The sequence below is a fragment of the Nicotiana tabacum genome, chromosome 6 (assembly GCF_000715075.1).
Source record: "Nicotiana tabacum cultivar K326 chromosome 6, ASM71507v2, whole genome shotgun sequence".
Taxonomy (NCBI): domain Eukaryota; kingdom Viridiplantae; phylum Streptophyta; class Magnoliopsida; order Solanales; family Solanaceae; genus Nicotiana; species Nicotiana tabacum.
The window spans coordinates 188,191,431-188,209,713 of record NC_134085.1 but is presented as its reverse complement, the minus strand read 5'-3'; the positions used below and the strand labels follow the sequence as shown (position 1 = coordinate 188,209,713).

At 36.6% G+C, this 18,283-nt stretch overlaps 1 protein-coding gene and 1 long non-coding RNA gene across 2 annotated transcripts; one reads left to right on the top strand and one right to left on the bottom strand.

Annotated features, from left to right (window-relative positions):
* The first annotated feature begins 4,210 nt into the window (after positions 1-4,210).
* Positions 4,211-15,176, top strand: LOC142182168 (DUF724 domain-containing protein 7-like). The gene is made up of 6 exons (XM_075256174.1): positions 4,211-4,808; positions 9,412-9,517; positions 9,603-9,775; positions 10,061-10,121; positions 10,183-10,290; positions 14,081-15,176. The coding sequence occupies exons 1-6, from the start codon at positions 4,278-4,280 to the stop codon at positions 14,794-14,796; spliced, it is 1,695 nt and encodes a 564-aa protein (XP_075112275.1). The 5' UTR covers positions 4,211-4,277; the 3' UTR covers positions 14,797-15,176.
* A 215-nt stretch (positions 15,177-15,391) lies between these two features.
* LOC142182169 (uncharacterized) lies at positions 15,392-17,645 on the bottom strand. Its single transcript, XR_012711068.1, has 2 exons — positions 16,074-17,645; positions 15,392-15,903 (listed from the first exon to the last, which is right to left on the bottom strand). It is a non-coding gene; the product is annotated as an uncharacterized LOC142182169 (long non-coding RNA).
* Positions 17,646-18,283: the final 638 nt, after the last annotated feature.

Genomic DNA, 18,283 nt, shown 5'->3' with positions numbered 1-18,283 from the left:
TTTCCAATATTTAGCATCTAAAGAAGATATAGCTTCAAAATAATTTGATGGTTCATTATCGACAAGAAAAGTTTGAAAATCATTACCATTTGAAAAATATTCTTTCCTACGCCTTTTACTCCTTCTCAATTCCTCATTAGAGGTAATTTCACTATTTGTTTCAACAAGTGTATGAGAAATTTTATCAGATAGTGGAAAAATATGTTCAAAGAATTCTGCATTCTTTGTCTCAATTATAGTATTGCAATCAAACACATCACTTTTTAAAATAAGAAATCTATATGCAACACTATATTCAGCATATCCAATAAGCATGCAATCAACAGTTTTAGAACCTATTTTTCTCTTTTTAGGTTCAGGCAAAAGAACTTTAGCAAGGCACCCCCACACTTTTAAAATATTTCAAGTTAGGTTTATAGCCTCTCCACGATTCATACGGAGTTTTGCCAGTTCTTCTATGTGATATTCTATTTTGTAAGTGACATGCAGATAAAATAGCTTCACCCCACAAGTTATCAGGAGCATTAGAACTAAGTAACATAGAGTTCATCATCTCTTTCAATGTTCTATTTTTCCTTTCAACTACTCCATTTGACTCAGGTGAATAAGGCGGAGTTATTTCATGAATTATTCCATTCTTTTTACAAAAATCATTTAAAGATAAATATTCTCCACCTCTATCTGATCTAATTCTCTTGATTTTTCTACTAAGTTGATTTTCAACCTTAGTTTTATAAGAAATAAAAGCACTAAATGCATCATCTTTATTTCTAAGCAAATACAACTTAGTATATCTAGAAAAATCATCAATAAAAGTCACATAATATATTTTACCACCTCTAGTCATAGTCTGCATCAAGTCGCCTAAATCAGTGTGAGTTAAAGATAACAATTCAGTTTCTTTATTTACGAAAAAACAGGTTTTTCTAGTACTTTTGTCTTAAGCACATATTTCACACTTGTCAATATTATTTGAGTCTAAACCAGATATTAATCCGAGTGACTGCATTTTCTTTATATATGCAATATTAATGTGTCCTAATCTAGCATGCCATAAAGAGATAGACTCAACCATATAAGCAGAAGCAGATACATTTCCATTGATAACATTAAAAACATTAAGTACAAAGATAGTTACAATAGCTTTTTCCCACAAACATATTATTTTTGGTCATTATGAACTTATCGGATTCAAATGACACTTTGATTCTGGATCTTCCCAACAAAGATATAAAGATCAAGTTTGCCCTCATAGTAGGAACATGCAGTACATTAACAAGGGCTAAAGTTTTTCCCGAAGTGAGTTTCAGGAGAATATTACCCTTACCCAAGACTTTGGTAGTACTTGAGTCTCCAAGGTAGTCTTCTTCTCTATCATTCTCTACAGGAGTATAAGAGGAAAATGCTTCTCGATTTGCACAAATGTGCGGAGTAGTCCCAGAGTCTATCACCCATTCTTTTGCATGTGCTACAATGTTTACTTGAGAAATGACAGCTGCAAGAATATCACTTCCTTCAGCTAAGTTAGCCTTAAGAGTATTAGTTTTTTCTTTGTCATTTCTTGCTTTGTACTTGCACTGTGAGGCATGATGGCCAAGTTTTCCACAAACAAAACAAGAACCCTTTTTCCTTTTAAGGTTAGGATTTTAGGCTTGCAACCTTGAGACTTATTTTCGTACCTTTTGCAGTTGTTATTGCTGCTTTGCACTAAGTTTGCTTTAAGAGCTGTCATCCTAGCTTTGGCAGATTCTTTTATGTTGGAATCTTCAATTAAGATGTGAGTCACAATTTCCTCAATGGTGAAATTTTTCTGTTTGTGCTTTAAGTTGTTTTTGTAGTCACTCAATGAGTCAGGCAACTTCTCAATTAATACTCCCGCAGCAAACTTCTCTGGTAAAGACATCCCCTCGGCCTTCAAATATTCTAACAATTTTTGAAATTCGTTGATTTGTATGTTCATCTCTTTATCATCTCTCATCTGCCTCTGATAAAATTTTCCTACTTCAAATTTTTGTTTTGTAGCATCTTCAGCAGTGAATTTTTTAATTAAAGCTTCCCATATAGCTTTTGCTTCTTTATAACCGCACTACACGTCAAACAGTTCGTTAGAAATAGTTTGCAATATTGTATGACGGCATACCTTATTGGCATATTGCCATAATTCCACTATTTTATTATCAGCGTCTGCACTAGGTTGTGGATGCAGCAGTGCATGTGCAACACCATGGACATCAAGCAATGAGAAAATACGTTCTTGCCAACGTTTGAAATTTTCATTGGCGAAAATTTCAATTTTTGACACACCTGGAAATGGCCTGGCATATGGCAGTGCAACTAGGGCTGGAGCAGCAGATGTAACGCCAATATTGGAGGTATTAGTAGTATTTTCAGCATCAGTGTTATTTGTCATAGTTTCTTAGATTGTAGAGAAATGTTGTAGAGAAATGACACCGAAAATTAACGATTATAATAATACTACAATAATATTACTTATGAGCGGAAATACACCAACTGGCTTGAGTTCATTGTCCTAAGAAACTATTTCAGCTGTGTGAAATGTTTCTTCAGGATTAAACAAGCTTACCTCTATTTTATTTAGAGAATATAGGAATCAACAAAATTAAATATTATACAAATCCAGCTAGTAGGAAAAAAGGAAGAACAACTAATGTGTAATGTTAATTAAATATTATAGAAAAGGAATTAGAAGGAAGAAGAGAGTGACGTATGAGAAGGATTTCTGATGATGAGAATGAATGGCTAATGAAGGCTATTTATATCCATAAGTGAATATTTATATCCTTGTGAATGATTGCAACGTGGCTATCTTCATTTGCCACTTCTCCAAAGGAATATGCCATTTATCAAAAGGTTTAAAGGTTGGCTGCCACATTTGATAGTAAGATCACTTGTCTTTTATCTTTTCATGCAAAGACATTTGTCAAATGCTAATTATATAAATTCTTTTAAAATACTAATACAATTTGGCTGACAGAAGCCCTCTAAATAGATGGGCCCTTGGGTTTATTACCGTTGGCCATTAAAAAAAAATCATATTCACGCTCCTGCCAGACGTGACTTACATGCACAACAGCTGACTAGGAATAACTAATGCCACGTAGATTGAGTCATAGGTCAGAGGTGTTTATTAGTTCACTTATGCTCAAGAATGTTCATATGAGAATTTTGAAAGTTTATTACTGGCATGATAATCGGGTACAAGTTTAAGTGGCGAAAGACCATTTGCCTATATATAATAATTTTTTTACAACAAATATAAAATCTAAAAAATATTATATTCACATGAACCCGTAATCATTACATTAGATCCGTTGTCTAAACTCTCTCCTAATTCATTGTTAAAACAATAGAAATGACATGCATAAGGAGCCTTCTTCCTGTATTCGAAGAGTAAAAATACTGAGGCAAACCTTACTTATCAGTTTGCAGATGCACGTTAATGTTTTTACACAATTTATGTTGTTTCAGACCGGGGATCGGTCCTCCCTCAATGCCTTCTGCGTCGAGTCCGTTATATAGGATTTGCCTAGTACCGTTTACATTCTTTGTGTGGTTTGTAGGTTATTACACAGCGGGGGGTTTACCCAATGCACACAGAGTGCTCACCCGAACGGCAGAGTCTATGACAGAGACTTTAGCGGCTGCGAATTTTCCTGAGATTCCAAAAAAAATAAATCAATGTTGTTTCCCTTTTCTTAACAGGAAAATCAATTCCAAACTTAAAGTCTTAAAAATACTATTAAGTCCCGAAAATTCGAAGTCTTCAATTTTCTAGAGCTTTAATAAAATGAGACTCTAATACAATAAAAACTTCAAAGCATCATCAACTTACTATAAAGAACTATGTCCCTTCGGGACATCCAATAAAATTGGAACGATAGTGTAAAGAACTCTACCATAGTCTTTCAATCATTTACTACTTCTTAAGCTACAGCAAAGAAAAATGAAAGCAGTAAAATGGATTAACCCATATACTGGGCAATACGAAATTTACTTAATGAGACAACAAAATTATAATTTACGTACTAAATAAACAACTTCAATTTGACTTTGTCGTATTAACAAAAAATAATTGTATTATAGTTTTAAAATTCATTTGTGGAAACAGTACTCCAAGAAAATAATGTGAAGACACGTGTGAGGACATTTTATTTTTGAAACCTGGACTTATATGGGCCCCGCTTCTCTTTAACAATCCCATTTCTCAGCTCTCATTCTCTTCAACTAGAAATGAGAGAGAATTTCACGGAGCAACAATGGCGACAATGGAGGAGACGGAGTTAGAAATGGGGAATTTATCACCAACTAATAATTTGGCGCCCTTCAGCATAGGCAATAAAGTGGAAGTCACCAGAGAAGAAGTGGGTTATAGAGGAGCCTGGTACGAAGCCATCATTGTGGAACCAAACCCTATCCAAAAGAAAAAAAGGGGTTTCTTAGTTCAGTACAAGCATCTCTTATCTGACATAAAAGATGTGAGTGAATCAATACCTAAAATCGAGTTCATTACAAAACGGTCCCTCTTACGACCCGCCCCGCCGCCGCTTGCGACGGTGGATGAGCGGAGGTCCTTTAAGGTGAAGGATGTTGTTGATGCATTTCATCTTGCTGGCTGGTGGAAAGGAGTGGTTGCTTCGGTTGTTGGTGATGATGGTGGTAAAGGTAGCCGGTTCCGGGTCGCTTTTAAAGATCCGGATGAGGAGCTTGAGTTTTCTCAAAATGACTTGAGATTACATGTTGATTGGGTTGGCGGAAAGTGGGTGCCCCCTGTTCCGACTCATGAACAGGTAGTAAATTACTTAAGGTCGACAAAATTTTCTCTTTTTCGTTTTTATACAAGGAAGTTGGATGTTTACAAATTTCCAATTTCATATGGTATCTTAAGTAACAAAATGGATTTTTTTTATGCACGCCATGATAACAGATGCCTGATCTTCAGTTTGGAAGTTCAAGTGCTGCTTACTGGAAAGGGAACTATGATTTGAAGTGTTTAATTGCAACTTTTTTGACTCCTGCACAACAGGATAAGCTGAATAATGGTACATTATGGCTATGGAGAATTTCCATTGTAGCATGAAATTGGTTCATTGTTTGATTCTTTCTCGCATATTCACCAATGATCGAGATTCCATTAGTTTCAAGATTTTTGGCCATAATGTGTTCTTCAGCCTTGAAGACTTTCACATTATGTGCGGCTTGAGGATCACATCACATGATGTTGAAAAACCAATTAAATGATGCAGTAAGATTCTGAAGCGCTATTTTGGGAAGTCTAAGGATTTTGAAGGACATTCGAGACTATATGATCCGGAATAAAATTAAAAAGGATGATGTGAATTTCAAACACGTATGCGAGAGTGATAAAGATGCTGTGAAGCTTATGGAAATTCTTGTTGTGGAGTCTATTTTGTTTGGAAGAAAGAATGAATCAACTGTGTTGGAGGAGTATGCAGCTATTGTTGAAGAAGATCAGGCTTGTGTTGATTATCCTTGGGGTAATGCGTCTTATGAGACGCTCATTACCTCAATGAAATATGCTTTAGACTACCAGGGCAAAAATAATCCAACTGAGTATATTGTAGGTGGATTTCCACATCCATTATGTGTTTGGTTCTATGAGCGCTTCCCAAATATTCGACACAAGTATTTAAAAGAGGACGACTTACTTGATGCCCCCTCAGGTCCCAAGATGTTACATTATGTATCTTTGGGAGAGCCTAAATTTAAAGAACTTCATGAAGATTACTTCAGTAATCATGGTGTAAGTTAATGTTCTTTATGTTTTCCTTTTTTTTTCCTGTAGTTTTGTTAATATGTTGACGTATCAGTTTTATTTTATTTTTCATAATATACTTTTTTTATATTAAACAGAAGTATCAGACATTTAGGATATCAGATATAATTCCTACTGAATAGGAATTGAATTCAATGCCTTTAATTGGACAATTACCATGCAGCCGCATTCGTTCAAAGGTACTTAATCCGGTTCCTTCAACTGGTGAATCACCACGTAGTCGGAGTCTATCAAAAGAAACCAATCGAACTCCTGTAATTGGAGAATCACCTCGTACCAAGAATCTTTCTAACCGTTCTACAATGGCGTTTGATAATGAATTAGTCAACACAATATGTCATGTAAGTTTTGAGCTGAAGTTTTTGTTCTGTCTTTTGTAAAAGACAAAACATATTTTACTTTACAAAACACAAAACAAAACTTCAGCTACTAGAATGCTGAAGTTCATCACAAACAGAACAAAAACTGCTGACAAAACATGTTGTAGTTTTACAAAACACAGAACAAAAACTTTAGCTCAAAACTTACATGACATATTGTGTTGACTAATTCATTGTCAAACGCCGTTGTAGAACGGTTAGAACAACTCTGGGTACGAGGTGATTCTCCAATTACAGGAGTTCGATTGGTTTCTTTTGATCGACTTCGACTATGTGGTGATTCACTTGTTGAAGGAATCAGATTCAGTACCTTTGAACGAATGCGACTGCATGGTAATTGTCCAATTAAAGGCACTGAATTCAATTCCTCTTCGGTAGGAATTATATCCAATATCCTAAATGTCCCATATTTCTATTTAATACAAAAAATTATATTATGAAAAATAACACAGATATGTCAACATATTAACAAAACTACAGAAAAATAATGAACATTAATTTACACACAATGATTATTGAAGTAATCTTCATGAAGTTCTTTAAATGTAGGCTCTCCCAAAGATACATAAAAATCCTGGGAACTTGAGGGGCATCAAGGAAGTCGTCCTCTTTTAAATACTTGTCCCGAATATCTGGGAAGCACTCATAGAACCAAACACACAATGGATATGGAAATCCACCCACAGTATACTCCGTTGGATTATTTTTGTCCTGGTTGTCTAAAGAATGTTTCATTGAGGTAATGAGTTTCTCATAAGACTATTACCCCAAAGATAATCAGCACAAGCCTGATCATCTTCAACAATAGCTGCATACTCCTCCAACATAGTTGATTCATTCTTTCTTCCAACAAAATAGACTCCACAACAAGAATTTTCATAAGCTTCACAGCATCTTCATCACTCTCGCATGCGTGTTTGAAATTCACATCATTCTTTTTAATTTTATTCCAGGTCATATAGTCTCGAATGTCCTTAAAAGTCACACCCTTAGACTTCCCAAAATAGCGCTTCAGAATCTTACTGCATCGTTTAATTGGTTTTTCAACATTATGTGTTGTGATCCTCAAACCACACATAATGTGAAAGTCTTCAAGGCCGAAGAACATATCACGGCCAAAAATCTTGAAACTAATGGAATCTCGATCATTGGTGAATATGCGAGAAAGAATCAAACAATGAACCAATTTCATGCTACAATGGAAATTCTCCATAGCCATAATGTACCATTATTCAGCTTATCCTGTTGTGCAGGAGTCAAAAAAGTTGCAATTAAACACTTCAAATCATAGTTCCCTTTCCAGTAAGCACGACAGTTAAACCAATCTCCAAACTCATAATATCGTTTTGTAGGTACATCAACAGGGACTGAAGGAGCTTTACGTATTTTAGGTGATTTGGATTTCGTAGATGCCATCTGTTCGAAAAAAAATTAAAGGTAGGAAAAATAATTTCAGAACATTATTTAAAAGATCAGTTAAAACTTCAGCACAATTTAGCTTAAATTATATTTTAAAGCAATCTAACTTCAGCTCTACGAATGTTGAAGCTCAGCAAATACAGAACAAAACTCATCTCTAAAGAATACTGAAGTTCGGCAATTACATAACAAAATCTTTAGCGAAAACATGTTATAGTTTTTACAAATACAGAACACAAATTCAACTCCAATAATGCTGAAGTTCATCAAAAAGATAACAAAAACTGCTGACAAAACATACTTTACTTATATAAATCACAAAACAAAACTTTAGCTCCTAGAATTAAGTTTTCCTTGAAATATTATAAACTTCACACTTCAATAGCATCATCTATTTAACTCTCAAAAATTTTAAAAATTTCAACGTCTCCAAAATCGCTGAAGAATATATAGAATTTTCATCACAAACACAGTTTCAAAATACCTAAAAACACAATCGTAAAAGTAAAACCTACAAAACTAATGCACTAATCAAAGTAAACCGTAGGAAACTATTTTACCACAAATAAAAAAAGGAAATGGTTCAACTAAGATGACTATCAACAAAAAACCCAGAAATTAAATCATAAAAATAATACTAAAATAAAATCCCATACAAAGTTAATGCAATGTACAAAAGCAACCATTAAATTCGTACCTGTGATTATACATAATGTCAGTTGCAAAATCAAGAAGAATGCAATGACGAAAACCGTTTGATTTCAGAGAAGAACAAATCAAAAACGCGAAGAAGGGGGGAGAGAGAAAATAGACAATATGTCGTATACTTGGAGAGAAAGTACTCTTTTATTAAAGGGCAAAATCGTCTTTTTAAAACGCTTTTAACAAAAAAAGGGGTACGGATGAAAATAGAAAAACAAAGCTGGTACAGGTTAAAAAGGGGCGCCCCATGCAACTGAGAACTAAAGCGATTAATGCGTGATGCATCATTTGTCAGGGGTATAATTGTCATATTATTACGGATTTTTTGTCAGATGACTATCAAATCAATAATTTACAAATATAGGGTACGGCTGCAAATCGCCCTTTTCTTTTTTTCTTGGTAAATTCTGGATGTCTTATTATTTTCTTTACCAGCCCAGAAGAGACTTAGATTCCAAAATCATGTTTCTTGAAGAACATATTTTGCTTCTCCAATATGTATTTTGATAAATAAGCTCTAAGATCTGATTGAACTTCACTGGGTACTGAATACATCCCGTATGATTGCCAACGTACTTGGAATATTCACAATCTGATTGTCAAATAAACATATTCAGTTGCTATAAGCTCATTGCTTCAGCAATGTTTAGACAAAGGCTGTTGATTTACATACCAAATATGTCACACTAGGAAAATAGAAGGGAAGAAAGAGTTTCCTAGAGCTTGACTGTTTTTGGTGCTGACTTTTGCCGATCGGAAAACCAAGAGTAGTTGGTTCAGTTGATAATCAATCAAGTCATGGCGTGGAGGAAAGAATTGATTATCAATATGTATTTTGATAAATAAGCTCTAAGATCTGATCTATAATGAATTGAACTTCACTGGGTACTGAATACATCTCGTATGATTGCCAACGTACTTGGAATATTCACAATCTGATTGTCAAGTAAACATATTCAGTTGCTATAAGCTGATTGCTTCAGCAATGTTTAGACAAAGGCTGTTGATTTACATCCCAAATATGTCACACTAGGAAAATAGAAGGGAAGAAAGAGTTTCCTAGAGCTTGACTGTTTTTGGTGCTGACTTTTGCAGATCGGAAAACCAAGAGTAGTTGGTTCTGTTGATAATCAATCAAGTCATGGCGTGGAGGAAAGAATTGATTGTTCACCAGCCGAAACTGAACATTCTAATGATGGGGGTAAGTTACTATATTTTTCTCTCTACTTGGGTTTTGATAACTACTCGTCAAGAACTTAACAACTAAATTGGCATCAAGGCTACAGCCTCTTTGAAGAAGAGACCGGAGATGTTGGATACTGAGACTGGCGGGTTACAGCCGCTGAAGAAGTTAAAAAGTAGAAAACATGTTTCTTTTGCGTTGGAGAATCAAGAATTTCCCAAGCGCACCAGAGATAAGGATGGGAAGCAAAGTGATTCTGGATTTCTGATTGTTGAGGTAACATGTTATTATAGGGCTCATTCATCTGTGTCTATTCTATTATATAGAATCTGGTAACAGACATATGCATATGATACTTGGGTTAACAGAATACCATCACCCAGATGCTTTGATTATACTTGCTGTATGGGGCCTGACAAAATATTTGCATGATGTAAAAGATTTCACTGATTAAAGTATGAATATTCTATACGCTTTGGTTCCCTGAAATTTCTCCTCAATTAGTTCACTTTTCTGTTCCTTATCAATTCTGGTGTTTGCTTTCTTTTCTTTGTTATCCAGGGTAGCAGCAAAAGAAACACTGGGGACCTGTCTGACCACCGATCACTTGCTGTGCCACAAGGTAACTGATTTTGGTGTACAGTTTTGTTTCCTCATTGCATAAATGTTCTGCTTGATACCAGGTGTGGAGAAACAAGTAGTTGAAAGCACTCTCCATGAAGTGGTTAATGAACAGAATGCAACAAAGCAAGTTGAGTTATCTTCAACTAGTTGTATAAATACTTCAGCAGGTAAAGCAATGCAATTTAGCCCAATATTTCAGACGGTACTCACATATCCTATTTGTGATTGCTCATCTTAATGGCGTGTAGTAATTCCTATCTAGCAAAGTGTCACGACCCTAAACCCCAAACCCGATCGTGATGGCGCCTCTCGTGAAGACAAGGCCAGCCAGTCTCCAAGTTCAATCTTTAAGCAGTTAAACATTAAGAAACCGTAATAAGCATAAGCAATTAAACCAAGGTTTAAGCAGTTTAAAACATAATTTGCGGAAAATAACCCAACATAGTCCGATACCGGTGTGTCACTAGTCATGAGCATCTAAACAATTCGGAATACTCCAAATCAAACAGTAGAGTTTAATACAGAAACTAAGAATATGAAGAAATAAGATAGGGAAGAGCTCTGGGCTGCGAACGCCAACAACTATCTAGAGATTCCTCGGATCCGCCTGAGCCGGAAATGATCAGCACTCGGGAGCGGGACCAGATACGCCTGAATCTACACACAGGGTGCAGAGATTAAAGTGAGAACTCCAACTCTGTGAGTAATAATCATAAATAAAGACTGAAAGCAGGAAATTACGTAAGGCACAAAGCATGCTATAATGAAGCAGTAAAACCATTAAAAACAGTAAGCCGGTGAAAGATAGGTAAAAATCCTTTAACTCAGATTTAACTTCATGAAAAGCCTTTTTCAACAATTAAGCAGGTAATTGACAGGCAATTAAGAAAAGATAAACACATAAAGGTTCGCCTCTCGGGCACAGTATCAACAAATCTGCCCCTCGGGCAACATCTCAGAACAATACCAGCCCCTCGGACTCAATCTCACATCACAATGGGTACTCGTGCTCACTGGGGCATGCAGACTCCTGGAGGGGCCCCTTACGACCCAAGCGCAATATCAAGCCAACTCGTGGCATCATCACTAGGCTCTCGGCCTCATATCAATCAAGCCACCTCGTGGTGTACATAGCTCAGGCCCTCGGCCTCATAATCAGTATCAAATGTTTCCTCACAACATAGGCCCTCGGCCTTACTCAGTCAAAATCCTCACAAGCCCCTCGGGCAAAATGTTTCCTCACAACATAGGCCCTCGGCCTTACTCAGTCAAAATCCTCACAAGCCCCTCGGGCAACAGTAAAACAGTGATTCTCAGCCCAATTATTATTTAAAAGATCATTTAAGTATTTAAAACATAGTAAACATGGCTGAGTACGAAAACAGTGAAATATATCATGGTTGAGTTCAAGTATAAAGTCAAAACAGTGAGGAAATATCAATAAAAATCCCCGAAGGGTTCAAATAGTTGGCACAAGACCCAAATATGGCATTCAGCCCAAATCATGATGATAGCAAATAGTTTTCAGTCAAATACGCGGTAAAATAGTCATTCGGGACGGACCAAGTCACAATCCCCAACAGTGCACGACCCCACGCTCGCCATCAAGCGTGTGCGTCACCTCAATATAGCACTACGATGTGCAATCCGGGGTTTCGAACCCTCATAACATCATTTATAATCATTACTTACCTCGAACCGGTCAAATCTCTAGCTCGCGACGCCTTTGCCCCTCGAATCGGCCTCCACTCGCGTCCAATCTATCCAAAATAAGAACGAGGACGTCAAAATATGCTAAGGGAACGAAGCCCAAGCGAAAATAATCAATTTACAACATAAATCCTGAAATTACCAAAACCCGACCCCCGGGCCCGCGTCTCGAAATTCGATAATTTTTACATCAATAAATTCCTTGTCTCCCCACGAGTTCCCACATATCAAAAGTTCTGAAATCCGACCTCAAATAGTCCTTTAAATCCTCAAGCAAAGGTCTAAGTTTCCAAGCCCTAGTTCTTCAATTTTTGGCTTAATGTCCATGATTATTTAGGTGGAATTCATATTAGAATCGAGTTTTAAGTCCAAGAATCTTACCTCCAAGTGATTCCCTTTGAATCATTCTTCAATCCCCTTCAAATAGCTCCAAAAACGACTAACAATGGAAGAAATAAACCCCAAAATCGCGGACAAGACGAGTATTTAAACATTCTGCCCAGGCCTTAATTCCTTCTTCGCGAATGCGGTCAAAGCCTCGCGTTTGCAAAACACAAAATGACTTTGACCAAAAATCCTCTTACGCGAACGCGACATGCCCATCGCGAACGCGATGAACAACTCGACCTCAAACCCAACTGACCAATTTCCTCTACGCGAACGCGCTCCCCTTCTCGTGAACGCGATGCACAAACATCCAGCCCTTCGCGAACGCGCTCCCCTTCTCGTGAACGCGATGCACAAACATCCAGCCCTTCGCGAACGCGAAGGCTTAAATTCCACCTTCCTCAACTGACCCTTCGCGAACGCGAAGAGTAAAATACCTGCAACAGCTGAAACCAAAACATGCAATTTTCTTCAACTTAAAATGATCCGTTCAGCCCTCCGAAACTCACCCGAGGCCCTCGGGAGCTCAACCAAAGATGCCAACATATCTCATAACCTCATTCAAACTTGTTCCAACCTTCGGAACGCTCAAAACAATATCGAAATACCAAATTCGCATCGGATTCAAGCCTAAGAATTCCAAAATCTTCTAAATTATGCTTTTGATAAAAAACCCAACCCAACCACCTCCGAATGACCTGAAATTTTGCACACACATCCCAAATGACACAACGGAGCTACTGCAACTCTCGGAATTCCATACCGACCCCTATATCAAAATCTCGCCTACCAACCGAAAATCGCCAAAATATCAACTTCGTCAATTCAATCCTAAATCTACTCCGAACCTCCAAAACTCATTCCGATCACGCTCCTAAGTACCAAATCACCTCCCGAAGCTATCCGAATCAGCGGAACTCACATCCGAGCCCTCTAACACATAAGTCAACATCCGGTTGACTTTTCCAACTTAAACTTCCTCAAAAGAGACCAAGTGTCTCAAACCTTACCAAAATCAATCCGGATTCGATCTGACCAACCCGATACCACATAACACGGATAAACAAAGCATAAAGAAGCAGAAATGGTAAAAACGGAGCGGTAACTCATGAGACGACTGGCCGGATCGTCACACAAAGTTTGTGGTTGTCAAAGTGATTGCGTTCTAATGTTAAATACTTAAATTATTCCTACTGGTTTTAACTTTTATTTCGGTAGCTTGATGAGCTGTCTGCACTATTTGATACTATTATAATATGAAAGAGAGGTTTCTAAAATTAGGCATCCTGAATGTCTTCACTTTCAAGTTGTAACAGGAACTGCAGTTGAACAGAAAACACCTGTACATCGAAGCGCTAGTGCAAGATCGGAGTTAGTTATGGATAGGTTTTGTGAGTTTGAGCTCAAGTAGACCTTAAAATTTGATACAAGCTCAAGTTTGATGATTTTTCAAGATTTTAAGAAGGAAAAAGTATTTCAAAACTTTCTTCCTTATCCAGGTTAGCTAGCCACATTAGTATTTCCCTTAAAAAGATATACTCTAGTTGGGTTACTTGGTGTTAAATATTAGATGGAAGATAACCACTACCAATCAAAGTAGTACTTGAGCCAGCTTCCTGAGTTGCCCAGTTGACAATTCCCATGTTCATTTTTCAAATGATGTGATCTATCAGGTCTTTTTGAAAAATAAAAGATTTGAGATTGAACTGATAGGTCAACTTGCAGTGCTATTTCCAACTAAATAGTGCTCCACTTAGGTGCCTGTCATTTTTGATATTGCTCAGTTTTCTATTATTTTTGTCCTGATCACCTTCTTTTATCCCTGTGAGTAGCATGGTTAATCTAGTCATCATTTTGCAGGTGCCTCTGCTGCAGCAGACCAACCATGTGTTGAGAACAGTACTCAACAACCTGATGGAACGCCAGATACTAAACTTAATTCCATCACTACGCCTAAGCCGAGTCTTGTTCTTCCATTTAGGAAGAACTCCACTCTTTGGGGAATAGTTGAATCTGCGGAAGTATTTGCAAGGAGTCCACAAAATCCACATTTTTCACCATTAGCTCAATATGAGGAGAATAAACGAGAAGACGTGGCTTTACAAAAGATGATAAATTATGCTTACGTTGTTGAGAAGATACCAAAGTTAACATCCACAGAACTTAGTAATTCATCTCTCATTAATGACATGCTGGCATTTGTCAAGGACTGGGAGGAAAATGGATTTGATGTTATTCTGTATAAACGTGGCTTGAATGATATACTGTTGAACAACGAGAGGCAAAATCACTTCGTAGACAAGTTGGAAGAAGTAGATGGCAGAATAAAAAACTGCAATCTTGAGAAGACAAGAGCTGAAAAAGAGATTGAAGAGAAGGATATGAAGATAAAAGATCTGGAGAGAGAACTAATGGCAGCCAAGAGCACGATGGAGACAATGGACCAGGCGAAGGCGGTAATGGATCAGGAGATGTTGGTATTCAGGTCCAAAGAGAGTGCCATCTGTGGCGAAATTCGACATGTTCAGCTTCTCTTTGAGGCAACAGTAGCTTCGCTGAAGCAAATCTTCAGCTGACCAATACTTTGTACGTTCTCGGAGTTTTGTCTTTGAATATTTTTTTGGACCTTCTTCAGAATATTCTAGGCATGACTTTGAGAAGATAGCAACTAGCAGCAGCATCTTTGATTTTGATTTTGCTATTAGCTCTCAATTTTATTTTACGCACTTCATTCCAAACAATTTCAGATTTGTGGTAAAGAGCTATTCCAGTAGCGAAGTCCAGGCCTGTGTTCAAATGACACCACCACCCCGGCAATCTCCAATGATCCTCTGTTATTATCAATAGGCACATTTAGGGGCGTGCATTATTCGGATTTAAGGGGTGTGCATTTGGTTATTCGGTTTGGTATTGTGTTCTTCGGTTTTGAAAAATCACAATCCAATGCAACCTGCCATATAACATTATTGAATAGTTATATTTAAATGGCGAAAATGAACAAATATTGTAGAGAATGAGAAGTAATAATGACAAATCTCTCAAAAACACTTTCTAATATAAGGCACCAGTAATACTTAAAATCACAACATTTAAAAGTAAATTAATACATGTCCAATCACTTTGGTTCGGTTTGGTTTCTCGATTTTCTGCACATTGCAGTCAAACTAGCCAAGTAGCAAGAGAATTGCATTGAAATGGTCTGCAAAAGTGTCAACAAGTTCTGGGTACATACAAAATGCATGCACATTCAGGCATTCAATCGTTAGAAGCTCACTGTAACATCTGATGAACAAGACAATCATTAATCTACCATTTGAGAGGACTAAGTTTTGGTGGACTAATCCAGGGTTGAAAATACATTATTTTCAAGCTATTACATAATATATCTTCAAGCTTCAAAATGTTCGAGGTTGTACTAGAAGATGGTTAATGCCTGTGTCTCTTCAACAAACCAAGCTCCACATACATTATTTTCAAGCTTTTGCTATGAAGCTTTATCTCATTCATTCTTTAATTCTTAGAAGCTCCGTTGATCTTAAATCATTCTCCAACTCTTCACAGGGGCCACAACTGGAGGACTATACACCAGAAACTCAAAGTGCTCCTACCGGGTCCCGAAAGCTATTTTCGAAATATCCTGCTCCCTGATCTTCAATTGGTGATACCCAGATCTAAAATATAGTCTGTATCATATAGATCAAGAGACTAAAGTCCAATTCAATTGATTAAAGAAAGAACAGAACATTATGATAAGTATCGACAACTAGATATATGCAAAAGCACATAAGAGAGGCTGTGGCTTATGAAGTGAACAAAAAATACAGTAGATCAAATTAGAAAAGGTCTGCAATACCTTCCAAAACCAGTTGGCCTTCTTTTGTGCAGTATTCAAGCAAAATGCCTTTGTCTCAGCAGTCTATCCTTCCACTACTAAATTCAGTATATACATAACAATTTTTTACAATAGAATATTACGGGGTAAAAAATAAAAGTAAAGTTCAGCATCCACTCATCTTCTATGAAACACTAAACGATGACAATTGTACTCTATCTGCAACAACAACAAACCCAGTGTAATCCCACAAGTGGGAGAGAATTTATTGCAACGCCTTCAAAAACTAGTCTATGATATATAGAAAATCAATCCTCACTTGTTATGACCTTTCATTGTGATTTCACAAGAACTAGTTTCCACATATGAAAATACAAAGGAACAACATTATACACTTGAATTTGAAGTATCAAAGAAATATAGGAGAGCCACGGACTACATTACCTCCAGAACCGTGATATGTAGTAATAATGCAAATCCCTGCCATAAATCTAAAACGCTTCCCATCTTTGAAAAGCATGTCATCCAACATTCACAGTATCAAAATTTTCCTAATCACCCTATAAATTCTAGAGAAGCATACATCAAAATAATCAACTATAACTTCTGTAACTTTACAAAGTAGAAGGTGAGCAAATTTTAACCACAGCTACTGCTTACCCAAACTTCTTAGTAAACCTAAACTCAGACATTACAGGAGATGAGAATTTTCTGCACAAACTATGAAATCTTGCAAGGAAGAGAAGGAAATTGACTTTACAGATTTGCTGGGGTGAGATTGGGAAAAGGAAGAAGAGAGTAATGGAGAATGACAATAAAAAACATGGGTGCAGGAACCCCAAAAGTCAAGAAAGTTAGTCAGGAGCACATAACACGCAGTTTCAACTTTCAAGCTGCCTCTTTCTCGATGAAGTCTGCTTAAAAATTTGGAATCTCCGCACTCTTCCATGAGGTTGCCATTGTAGTTAACGCGTCAAAGAGAGCCAATTCGCATAAGAAAAGTGTTGTTTTGATGATGTGTAGTGGCCAGTTAGTGTGGTAACTCTGTCCAGTGAAGTTGTTGGCCTTTATACAAGAGATGCGCATTTGAAAACACGCATTCTAAGAAACTTTCGGAACTTGAAGAGGTTGGAAAAAGAATTGAAGAAAAGTGCAAAGGTTTACCCTTAGCTCTAAAGACATTTGTGGGCCTATTAAGCTCCAAATCAAAGATTGGAGAGTGGAGATTTGAAAAGTCAAATATGTGAGCTTCCACATTCACTTCTCAACAAATTGTAAGCCTCACATTTCACTTCTTTAAATGTGTTGGCTCTTCAATCTCTTATTCGGAACTTAATAAACTAGTAACTGTCTTGAGAACTAAAGGAATCCTTTGCACTTACCTACAACTTTTTTCTCTACCACTTCAAATTTCTGATGTTACTTAGAATCATTTTCTTTACAATGCGTATTATTTAATATGGCCAACAGACTTTACTAGGACAGAGCTCTACGCCAATTGACTCACCACACATCATTAAGGCATCACGTTTCCAACCTCTTTAACTTCTAAATATTATGAATCATCTCTTTCTCGACATTGTTACTCGGGAACTGGAAATACCAACTCTATTAAGTGAATTGTCGTCATAGCTGATGAGTACAAGAAATTCTATTAAAAATAAAATAAAACATTTGGGCATAAACTAATTTGGGCTCAAAGATATTTTGCCTAAGAATAAGAAGATATGAGTCTATAGCAGATAAAAGTAATACAAAACCTATATCCTTCAGACAGAGAAATGAAACTTCTATAACCATATAGTGCAATAATCCAACAGATATGTATAAGAGATGTATTAGATAAGAGCTAGTAATATGGCAATGATCAGGCATGAAACCTTTTGGAATATATTAAGTTCTCTTTGTAACCACATAATAATATAAACATTAATATAATTCATTATTTGCAAATAACATCAAAGCCGAACAACTAGAAGTGATATGTATTTTTTATGTTATGCATCTAGTAGCAGAGGAAACACAAAATAGATATATACAGTTTCTGGACACAGAAATCTAGCATAATGTCACTTTAAATGTGAAGATTGAATGGTTTGACTCAGCTAAAAGAGTAATTTCCATCACAAACTAGAAGATACAAAGCTAGAGCATGTAATAAAAGCCTAGACAAACTGAACCTCCAGATGTTTTGTGAAACTGCATAAATAAAGATAATATAATCGATATGA

Excerpts from the sequence above, each read along its gene's own strand:
- LOC142182168 (XM_075256174.1), top strand. The coding sequence starts at position 4,278 with ATGGCGACAATGGAGGAGACGGAGTTAGAAATGGGGAATTTATCACCA. Across the intron at positions 9,518-9,602 it reads TGAACATTCTAATGATGGGG|CCTCTTTGAAGAAGAGACCG; the intron begins GTAAGTTACTAT and ends TCAAGGCTACAG. Across the intron at positions 9,776-10,060 it reads CTGGATTTCTGATTGTTGAG|GGTAGCAGCAAAAGAAACAC; the intron begins GTAACATGTTAT and ends TTTGTTATCCAG.